At 45.7% G+C, this 12,080-nt stretch overlaps 1 protein-coding gene across 1 annotated transcript in view; it reads left to right on the forward strand.

Moving 5' to 3' along the window:
- The window catches only part of EDEM3 (ER degradation enhancing alpha-mannosidase like protein 3), a 925,252-nt gene that overhangs the window by 779,559 nt on the left and 133,613 nt on the right, over positions 1-12,080 (forward strand). Inside the window, 1 exon segment of the mRNA XM_069641064.1 lies at positions 2,240-2,393. Within this exon segment, the coding sequence (XP_069497165.1) occupies positions 2,240-2,393 (154 nt within the window).

Genomic DNA, 12,080 nt, shown 5'->3' on the forward strand with positions numbered 1-12,080 from the left:
TTGGAAAGGAAAGATGTAATCCAAGAGGTTGCCTCAGTGGAGAAATTAGCAGCTGAGGTCAAGTGTTCACCGAGGATTTGATGATCAAATAGGTCAAAGGCTGCGGAAGCGTCCAACAAGATAAGGGGGACCATTTTGCCAACATCTTTAAGTGTCCATTTGGTTTTTTCCGTTTGTAGCCAAACACTGTAAACGTGAGGGAGCTTAAAATAAATACAGTAAAAATAGTGAAAAAGAAACTGCTGCTACCAACTAGTCTTTAGGCACTTTTAAAAGGAACTAAAAAATCTTCAGAGTGTAGTCTAGGGTGATACAAAAGTATCCCAATTGCACTGCACGGTAAGGTGCTGTGTCAACACAAAATAGTTACCCAAAATTGATTTCACTCCACTGCAAAAGGTCAGGACATGGTGTAAAAACAAAAGCAAAAAGTTTGGGGGGGGGGTCCATAGAATATGCAGGAAAAGTTGCTCCAAGATCAACCTTTGCTAACCCGTATCATGTAGTAACCTCAAAGTTTGTGTTGCATTTGATTGTGCATCTCTTCCCACTTAAGTTCTGTTAAAAACAAGTACTAACAAATACTATAGTTTAGGCTTTTATTTTTCTATTTGTATTGGCTTATACAGTTTAGGCTTTTTAATAGGTAATAGATGGTAGTTCTTACCATGGTTTCCTCGCAGCTTTTTTAGCCGTTGTCATTTTTCGCAGTGCTGTTTTCACCACCGGTTTTGGGTGCATTGTGTAAAATAAATGTGTTGTGTGTTTGGGGGGGTGGGTTAGAGGGTGATGGGGGAGACTCCTTATTTCCCCCCATAAACAGAAAAGTGCTGAAAACAGCACAGGTGAAAAACACAGTGGGGAAAATGCCAACAGCTAAAGAAGCTGTGATGAAAACACAGGAAACCAGATGGCAGTGCTTGGGAAATGTCTATTCCTTGGGTTCTACCTATTTCCGCCATGTAGTAACGTCAAATGAAAGTTTGTTTTCTATAGGACCTGCCAGTATTATTTTTAAGCTGTCTTCTGAGATTAAATGCCTTAATTGTGCCATTAAATGAATTCCTGTTGTAATTAAAATATGCTCTTGTACCTGTTCCTTGCACTTAATTCATGTTGAAAAAATGTACTAACAAAAGCAAACTTTTTGGCTGGCATCTCTGCGCTTCACGCTTTAAAAGAAAGGGGGAGATTCATTAGTGTGAAAGGCAGATGTGAAACCTGTGGTGTTGATGAGTACCTGTCAGAAGTTTCCGGTACTGAGTGCCAATCTGCTTTCTACGGGTTTGGTGGAAATGCTTGGGAGTAGGTTATCTATATGGAAGAGCGCTTTGGGTCTGGATAGCCGCTGATGTGGGAGAGTGCAACAGGGCTAAAGAGGATAGCTTAGTCATGGCTCGATAAGTGTTTGTGATCATGGCTAGGCCTGTGGGGTTGGGGGGGATGTGTGTGTGTAGTGCAAGTTGGTAGGAGATCTTAGAGGGGCGACTATTAGTGATGTGAATGGGGGGAGTAAGCCTTCCAAGGCCAAACAACCTGCAACCCTGGCCTCCCACCACCAGCCTCTTGCATAGAGGTCCCATTTCACTTGCTCACACTGCCCTTGTGTGTGTGTGTGTCTCTCTCACACACTCACACTCTGTATCCCATGTGCAATAAAACAAGCATATGTGAATTGGCATATGATTGGGAAGGGTCTGTCTTTAAAATACAGTCGGTTACCATAATCTGCAGCCGAGGGTTATGGGAGTCAAGAACCTTTGTTTCAGACAAAGGGCTACTTGAAATTCACTTATGTGCTAGGTCGGCCTCCAATCCAGGATTCCCCACAATGCCTAATGACATCTTTTTATTGCCTGTGGGTTTCAAGGAACTTTAAAGGCCTTTTTTCTCGATTTTACAACCCCCCCGCCCACATCTCCCAAACCAGCAGAAACCAGAGACATCCCACAAATAATTCTTTGTTTTGGACATGCTCCAGGCAGCTATTGCTCTGTGTGAAGACATCAAGATGTATCATAAGACAACTACTTTGAGGTTTGGAGCCTTCGACTGAATGTTTTCCTCATGTCTGTTTAGCCATCAAATACTGTGTTCCATGTTTAATTGAAATGGGATGCAGGAGCACTTTATACTGTTTCCTTGCTTTTATATTGAATTACCTCCAGCTTTTTCGATTTTAAAGATAAATCCATACATTTTCAGTTACACAAAAATGAAAATGTATTATGCTTTTCAGAGAGGAGAGTTTGAATAGTGGCCTTCAACCTCCTTTGAGAGCCAGAGATTTCATGGCCAGTAACCCTCAACATCTAGAAATCCTACGGAAGATGGGTGTCAGCCTGATCCACCTCAAAGATGGCAGAGTACAGTTGGTGCAGCATGCCAACCAAGTAAGACCTCAAAATGTTTGTCCTTTGTCCACTGTACAGTATGCATGTTTGTCTCAAGACCATTTTAAATGAATATTGTTTCTAATATTGTTATTTTAAAATGTTTTCAATGCCAGATAATTTTTTATAAATAAGCTTTAAAAGGACAATGTTCAAAAGTGCTCCAGAGCTCTGAGGGTATGCTGTATGGACTAAAGTACCCCTCACCATACTTATAAGTGTAACAGAGTAGCATACCACACACTTATTGGTAGACAGGTGTAGGCACGCACAACAATATACTTTTATATCACTTTAACTCCTGACCAGCTTCTTACCTGTCTCAAACCCCTGCTTACCTGAGCTAAAGAATACCTTGTCGTACCTCGCTTTGTAGTTGACCAAGGACAGAAAGGCAAAGGTTAGGATTGGTGGGATTCTCCCAAACCCCTAAGGAAGAAATCCCTGGGTTAAAGTAACTTGGCAAAGGAAAGACAGACCACAATATGCTGGTTACGGCCTCTTTAGTTCTGTTGATTACTTATGCCTCCAGTAAACGAGCAGGGTTTTAGAAGTTGTGCATAAAGTGTGAATCACGAGGCACTATTTACAATATGAACCTAAGCATCTGCGCATTAATTAACATTTCAAAAATATAAAGTCCTTTTAAGAAATATACAAAGGGTTGTTTATAAATGTCTTAAAAATATATATTACAAAAACTCTGTGTACTGTGCATTGTAAAAAGATTACTATTTATAAACGCCTTACTTGGAAGACAGCCTGCAGGGCTGTCTCAAGGTCCTTGCTGCTGCGGTTGTTTTTCTTCCAATTTGAGCTTCACAGGCAGATGATCAGCAAAACGTGGGTGTGGGGCCCTCACAGTCATATTTGGCTGGGCTGCTTATCTCAGATGTAGGCCAGCAGTCAAAGGCAGTGTTTAAAGGAGTCCCTTCTACGGTTTATGGCTAGGCTGCATATGTCGGATGGAGCCTGGCGTTGATAGCAGCAGTGGGGGCCCTACAGACCTCACTCAACCTGCGCTGCATCTGCCAGCAGTGGCCCTGGCAGTCCTTATGGGCGTGAAGGCGTGGAGCAGAGCGCTGTGCAACCCTCCAGTGTGAGGGTTGAAACCGTTGTCCCAGAGCAATGTTTTTTTTTTCTCTCTATTTGAGTAAAGGATTCCCTGTGTCGCAATGCATGGGGTCTTTTTCTATAATATGTTTTTTTTTCACTGAAAAGATCCCTGTGTCGGGAGTAGGAACGGGCGAATGCCGTAGTGTTAAAAAAAAAAAAAAAGATTGTGGGCACGGCCGAAGGCCATTGTTAGTGGCCAGTTAGTGTTTTAAAATTTACAATGGGAACGATCGAAGGCTGTGGTTGCTGGCCATGTCTAGTGATGCCAAAAACTACAGAGTGGGCACAGTCGAAGGATGGGCCCACTGTCCATGGCTGAAGGTGCCAAAAAATATACAATGGGCACGGCTGAAGACCATGGACAGCGGTGCTGAAAATGATACTGTGGGCATGAAACAATGGTATAACAAATGCCTTGAGAGAGATATATATATATTTTTGTAATTATTTTTAGTTTTATTTTCAAGGAAACCTCTTTAGTTGAAGTGCAGTTAAGGTGAGTAAACTTAATGCAACAAAACTTGAAATTCAGCGCATTGGGAAACTCAGGACCGGCTTAACCGAGCGCAGTCACTTTGCAAAGCCCAAGAGCACATATATATTATAAGAGAAGGAATTCACAATGCCATACAAAATGGCATTATGGGGGATATGGCATTATGGAGGAGATCAACGGGAGGGCGCCGGCCCTGAGTTTCCCAATTCGCTGAGCGTTGGGCCCACCACGCCAGGCAGGAGGCCATGGCAGCGGAGGGCGCCTTCAGCGATGGCAGCGACGCCGTACTTTCGGACGGCGAGGGCATTACGGCGTCGAAAGACAGCCGACGAGCGCAGGTCCCCGACCTCGGAAGGTCGTCCGGCAAGGCGGCTATGGGGAAGACCCCCGGCGACGCAAGCGCTACACACCTAACACACACTAAACACACTAAGACCAACCGGACCTCGACGACGTCGACTTCCCGGAAAGAGGCACAAAAAGAACGGTCCGACTCGGTGTCCTCTGGGCGCTCTCGATCGAGATCGCCTCACGACGCAAGGCAATCATCCACTCTTGCCAAGAGTGCCTCGCTACACACACTAACGGAAGTTCGATCGTCGGGAGACGAAGACGACTTCCACCCCCAGGCCGCGCTCCAAGATACCGAGACCGCGGTTAACATCAGTGAGGCCCCACGCCCGAAGCACACAGATACCTCTCCAAACCCTCGACGCCAGGCGTCGAAAGTCTCTGGGGCCCCCAAGGGACAGGGAAAACATTTTTCCACGCACGGAGAAGGGGGGAAACAGCGGAAAGCACAGCCTTCCACCCCTGTAAAGCCTAAGCAGACAAGCAAACACAAGTCTACCCTTGAAAATAAATCACCTGCTAAAGTAATACCCTGTTCCAGGGAATGGTCCAGTGAAGACATAGACAGGGTTATGTCTAGGATGTCTTCCTTGGCTGATTTTTATGATAAGAACCCAGAACACTTTCTTTCATATAACCCTCAAGGGGCCACACCCTCAGGCTCCTCCGATCCTATCCCGCTAAGTAAAGAGCCCCGGGTCGAAAGACCTGAACCCTTCAAGGTTCAGCCTTACTCCACTCCATATTCTACTCCACTCCCCAGTTATCAGGGACAAGTTTTCCCTGAAGAGGACCAGGAGTTTGCATTTATGGAAGAACAAACCGGGACAGATTACTATGCAGAGGATGAGGACCTGGAGGAGGGAGAAGATGAGCAGGAAATTTACAGAGTAGATTCCCCAGTACAAAGCGAAGCCCCAGTTACTGACTCTCCAGTTGATAACCAGCCCCTCCTTAACGAGGTTCTCGCTCGAGCAGCGGAACACTTCCACATCGACACCCACGGTGTACAGGAGGAAAGGGACTTCGCGGAGGAGTTTGTAGGAGAGAGAAGACCGGTCGCTCAGACCATCCCTATCCTCAAATCCATCCAACGAAGAATAGATCCTTCCCTGGTGAATCCTAACCTCACCAGAGCTGTCAACCCCAGAATTGAAAAGATTTTCCGGGCAGCCCAGTCTGACCCTCTGTATATAAAGGGACATCTTAAACCAGATTCCCTAGTGGTGACCAACACTAGAAAGAGGGCTGGCACGCCCTTATCTTCATCAGAAGCTCCTCCCGACAAGGAGAGCAAAAAACTTTACGGGTTTGGCAGAAAGGTAGCCTCAACGTCCGCCTACCAAGCAAGGATTGCGAATTCCACCACCCTGTTGGCTAGTTACAATTGCCATCAATGGGAAGAAGTCGCGGCGCTCATTGCCTCTGCTCCAGAACCGTTAAAGGGCCAGCTGGCTCGGATCTCGGCAGAGGGGAGAGCCGTGTCTGGTTGCATTTTAAAAGCAACTTTCGACGCCGCTGACAACGCAGGGAGATTGATAGCAGAAGGTACTGTTATCAAGAGACATGCGTGGTTACGGCAGTCGGGATTCAAGACAGAAACCCAGGCTTCTTTAATAGACAAGCCAGTGGAACCCGACCTATTGTTTGGGAAAGCGGTCGAAGACGCACTTAAAAATGCCAAAGATGAATATGAGACTCTCAAATCCCTTGGCCAGCTTACCAACAAACCCCCTAACCAGAGGGGGAACAATAATTTTCGTCGCCCACGCGGCCAAAATTCACAAAGAGGCAACTATGCCCAGGGACAAGGTACACAATGGAATAACAACCAGCAGTCTACCCAGAGTTACGGCAGGGGTAACAAGAGAGGTCGTGGAAGAGGCAGAGGCAGCCCCAACAAGGGCGGGGGCACGCCTCCACCAAAACAGTGACGCTCAGTTCAGGGTCCCTTGCCACGCAACCCCAGTAGGGGGACGCATTTCCACCTTCACCCAGGCTTGGGAAGGGATCACCTCAGACAGATGGGTGCTGTCAACAGTATCCGCAGGATATTGTATAGAACTACTGCAGCGTCCCCGGAATCATCCTCCACGACAAAGAGTGCACTCCCTAGAGCATCAAAGGATCCTTCTCGAGGAGATCGCCATTCTGCTAGAAAAGGACGCGATAGAACTCGTCCCAGGACACCAGGTAAACAAGGGTATCTATTCAACTTACTTCCTTGTGCCAAAGAAAGATTTGACAATGCGCCCAGTATTGGACTTACGGCCTGCCAACAAATATGTCAAGCCCCAAAAATTCCGTATGACCACGCTACAAGAGGTAATCCCCCTCCTAAAAAAGGGGGATTACATGGCAACCTTGGATATGAAAGATGCTTATTTTCATATTTCCATGCTCCCAGCGCACAAAAAGTACTTGCGCTTCAAGGTGGACAGTCGCCACTACCAATTCAAGGTACTGCCCTTCGGGATAGCTTCAGCACCAAGGGTATTCACCAAGGTACTGGCGGTGGCGGCTGCACACCTACGCAGGGAAGCAATCCCGGTGTACCCTTATCTGGACGACTGGCTCATAACGGGGGAAACCCCAGGAATTTGCAGGTCAAACATTCAGAGGACTATCGACCTCCTCCACGAATTAGGCTTCTCCATCAACGAGAAAAAGTCAAGTCTGGTGCCAAGCACCTCAAAACAGTTTCTAGGAGCTATCCTAGATACTCAGAAAGGATTGACCTTCCCTTCGGAAGAGAGAATTCGGAATATACTTCTGCAAATTCCGCATTATCAGTCAGGTCAACAGATAACAGTACGCAAAGCTATGCGGTTACTGGGCATGATGGCGTCATGCATTTACCTGGTCCCCCACGCGCGTCTGCGCATGCGTCCCATGCAGGAATGGTTGGCGAAACAGTGGTCTCAGGCAAGTGGTCATTGGGACGATCTAGTGGTCGTTTCGCCAACACTCGTACAGAGCCTACACTGGTGGACAAGAGAGAATCTCGCAAAGGGGAAACCCTTTTACGATCCCGAAGTACAAGCCGTGGTGACTACAGATGCATGCCTGACTGGGTGGGGAGCTCACCATCTCCACCACACAGCTCAGGGTCTCTGGTCTCACTCAGTAGCCAAGAACCACATCAATCTGCTAGAGCTTCTGGCAGTATTCCGAGCGCTAAGGGCGTTCGAGCCCCATCTACTGAACTTGTCGGTGCAGATCAGGACGGACAGCACGACAGCCATGTTCTATCTGAACAAGCAAGGGGGGACTCGTTCGCCAAATCTGTCCAAGCTTGCCCAGAAAATATGGATATGGGCACTCAGACGGAACATCTTCCTGTCATCGCAACATGTTCCAGGGGAGCTCAATTCCCTAGCGGATGCTCTAAGCAGAAACTCCCTCCCAGAAGAACACGAATGGGTCCTTCACAGAGACGTAGTAGAAGATCTCTTCTCTCAGTGGGGTTTCCCCACTATAGACCTATTCGCCACAAGCGAAAACAAACAATGCCCAGGATTTGCATCCAGGTTCCCCCAGCCGGACTCCCAAGGGAATGCCCTGTGGATGAACTGGTCAGGGATGTTTGCATACGCTTTTCCACCAACTCCTCTCATCAGGAAGGTGGTGTACAAGATGAACAAGGAATCTATGACGCTCATCCTAGTTGCTCCCATGTGGGCGAGACAACCATGGTTTCCACACCTACGCAGGATGGCGGTGTGCGAACCCATCAGACTCCCAGCCTGGTACAACCTACTGTCCCAGCAACAGGGTCAAACAGTGCATCAGGAACCCAACTCTATGAACCTAGCAGCATGGCTCCTGAAGTCATAGAGTTTGGACATCTCAAATTACCACAGAGGTGTATGGACATTCTAAAGGAGTCCAGGAAACCAAATACAAGGCACTGTTACTTTGATAAGTGGAAAATATTCGTTATCTGGTGCCAGAATAAACAAATCAACCCGGTTGATTGCACTCCTTCCAACGTTGTGACATACATGCTCCACCTGCTGGATGCAGGGTTGGTTTTTAACTCGCTGAAAGTACACCTGGCAGCCCTCTCGGCTTACACCACATCCCATAACAAGGTCTCGTGGTGGAAAGTACCAGTGGTTAAAGCCTTCATGGAAGGAGTAAAGAGACTTCACCCTCCTATTTCGAACCCACCGCCAGGATGGGACCTCAACGTGGTGCTAGCTAAGCTCATGGGACCCCCATTCGAACCCATGCATAAAAGTAGTCTCAAACACCTGACTTATAAAACGGCCTTCTTAGTAGCCATTACCTCCATAAGAAGGGTCAGTGAAATTCAGGCTCTGTCAGTGCAGGATCCTTTCTTTACTATCCACAAGGACAAACTGGTTTTACGCACACACCCTAGGTTCTCACCTAAATTCATATCCAAGTTCCATGTAAACCAGTCCATCGAGCTTCCGGCTTTCTTCCAGAACCCGCAAAGCTCGGCTGAGGTGAAACTACACACCCTAGATGTGCGTAGGGCGGTCCTATACTATGTAAATAAAACCAGACCGCTAAGGAAAACAGATCAACTGTTTGTCTCCGTAGCTACAGGCAGAGAGGGGGATCGCGTCTCTAAGGGCGCTATCTCGAAGTGGATTATCAACTGTATACAGCTGTGTTACTCTCTTTCTGACAAGACTCTGCCTTTTACGCCAAGGGCCCACTCTACTAGAGGCATTGGTGCCACTCTGGCTTTCATTGCAAATGTTCCCCTCGACACCATTTGCAAAGCGGCTACTTGGAGCTCTATTCACACTTTTACTCAGCATTACTGCATTGACACTCATTCCAAGACAGATACACAAGTGGGACAAGCGGTTCTAAGACACCTGTTTGCTCATGACCCTTCTCACATCCCACCTCCTTCTTCTGGTACTGCTCGCTAATCTATGCACAGCATGTGATCTAAGCAGATTCCACAAGCCTCAGAAGGGATACATTACTCACCGTAATCGTATTTCTGATGCTTGTATCTGCTTAGATTCACATGCGACCCACCCTTCCTCCCCTCCGAGAGAAGGCGCATGATTGCTTGTAGTCTTACCTTTTCTGTCTATCTGCTTGGATTATCTGTACTCACGCTACTCCTCATGCTTCCTCATGTCAGAAAAAATACAATCTGAGGATCCTACACGCGTGAGGGATCTTGGGTACAGTGGACGTCACACTAGGGATAGTATTACTGGCACGCCTGTGTCGACGCCCATTTTCGACTTTCGAAAAACAAACTGTAATACTCCGCAGCTTCCACTAGATGTCGGCCTATGCACAGCATGTGAATCTAAGCAGATACAAGCATCAGAAATACGATTACGGTGAGTAATGTATCCCATATATATATATATATATATATATATATATACTAAAAAAAACTTTAAGAGGACGTTATGGTTAAGTTGCGCTACTAAAAACCTGTGAAAATCACTAAAATAACTTTATAAACGTGACATTATGGTTCAAAGTAAAAACAAAAAACCCCTGAAATTCGCCAGTTATGGTAGGCTAAGCAACCTCAACTGCCCGCACCACTGTGCACTGCTAACACTACCACCCAGGACCTGAAAGATGGCATCACAAATGTCCCTTTAACAAAGTATATTGTTTTTTTATTTTATTTTTTACTGAATTTCACATTTTTAGAAGGGGAACTTAATCATAACATTTCGTTAACAAAGTTTTTTTTTAACCGAATATGCACTTTTATCATGTGATTTTAGGAGATATGTACTATAATTTCCTTTATATACAAGTAACAACATAGTGAATCCCCTCGCTAATGATATTTGAAAGGCACAGACTCAGCGCCTGTCTGCGGACGGCCACGGACGAGATCAACACTACCCAAACAGTCAGGGGGTATCTGAAATTGTACTATTGTGTTATAAGAAAAATGCACAACTTTGAAAAAAAACCACATAAAGACGTTATAAGTACTAATAAATACCCAATTGAACCTAAACGTCTGAAACATTATCCATGCATTTCATGACCATGTAGAATGAAATACATTATACCATAAAAAGAAAAGGTATGGCTCCAACGTAATTACCTCACAGAAACTGTGCAGCCAGGAGCAACAGTAGACTCACACAGTACAACGAAGACAAATTACAACAAAATAGTAAGTGAACTTCATTTTTCTTATGTGTGCCTACTTTGTTTGTATGAGGGGCAGGAAAAATAATGTATTTCTGTTTTGACACAGAAATGTGCAGTACTTTGGAGTGGCTGGAGGAGAATTTCCGATTGGGGAAATGTCGGAAGATAGCGATAATAATGGTACACACTACTCTGCGTAAACAAATGAATGGTCAGTATGTTATGGGCATTTAACATATATATATTTATTTTTTAACAGACCAGATAAAAAAAGAAACTCCAACAAAGCACACAAAGCAAGACAGGCTGAAACGGATGGAAGTGAAAATGGACATACTAAATGACAATTTTAACAGTTTAAGGCAATTTGTGGAGGAATATGTGAGAAGGAAAATACAATATCACTGTTCCACCTGTACCTGCCCCCCTTCTCCATTTCCTAGTGAACCATCCCCAAACCTTCAAGAAGAAAATAAACGTTTTGATGAAACATCCATCCCTTCATCCCCTCACAACCAGCCCGTGTTAAACCCTAATTCCCCTATACTCGTTTCAGGATCTGCTTGATTCCCCCTGTATTTCTCTTGATTTGTGTGTGTGTGTGTGTGTGTGTGTGTGTGTGTGTGTGTGTGTGTGTGTGTGTTTTTTACATTTTTTTAATGTTATTTGTAGTGGAATGGTTTGAGCCAAAATATATTTTTTTTAAGTTAAAATGTCCGCAGAGAGCGCACCTGTTGGGGCTGGCCGTAAGCAATAGAATATGGATGTTCTAACGGCAATACACCTACCCGTACCAATCGCAACCAAGATGGAAGTGATCTTAGAACGCACCAGCTGTTCAAGTTGTCCGTATATGAACAGAATGGGGCGTCCTAAGGACATTATACCTCTCTGTACTCCTCACAAACAAGATAAATGTTCTTACAACACACCAGGTGTCCGGGATGTTTGTAAATGAAGAAAATGGGAGTGTCCTAAGGACACTCTACCTGTCCGTACCCAAGATGAGACTGTCCGTAGAACAGGCGCGGTGGCCGGCATGTCCGTAGTCAAACAAAATGGAGGTGTCCTAAGGACACTGTACCTGGCCGTACAGTCAGCAGATCATGTATGCACATGTGCACCACACCCATGAGTACTGTGAACATCGTGCCTGTCCGTAACTGTCTGTGTCAATTGTGTCGCACTTTTAATTAGTTTCAGGACCCGAACACTGTCCGTAGAACACCCACACGCATGTGCACGTCCGTTACTCTGCATTTACTGTCCAGCAGGCACCCATTTCCTTAGCGGAATTGTTCACAACGTCATCATGTGACTGCATCCATGCTGAGCGTGTGGCCTACTTTGCTCAGTTTGTCTGCTTCCACAACATTTCAAAAGAACATATACAAACATGGGAAATTATTTTTCAGCATAAAATCACCATTTCACATGTCCCATAAAATGGCCCTACCTTTCAACGTATTGTTTAGAATTTTTGCAACGCTTTTGAGTGATCAATATGGTCATGAGCCGCACCTCTCCAACCCTATAAATGGCCACACCCCCGAGCTCATCTTCATTGCGCTTCTGGCTATAGCAGATTGAGTTGTGCT

Source organism: Ambystoma mexicanum, chromosome 1q (genome assembly GCF_040938575.1).
Source record: "Ambystoma mexicanum isolate Mex_15411 chromosome 1q, UKY_AmexF1_1, whole genome shotgun sequence".
Taxonomy (NCBI): domain Eukaryota; kingdom Metazoa; phylum Chordata; class Amphibia; order Caudata; family Ambystomatidae; genus Ambystoma; species Ambystoma mexicanum.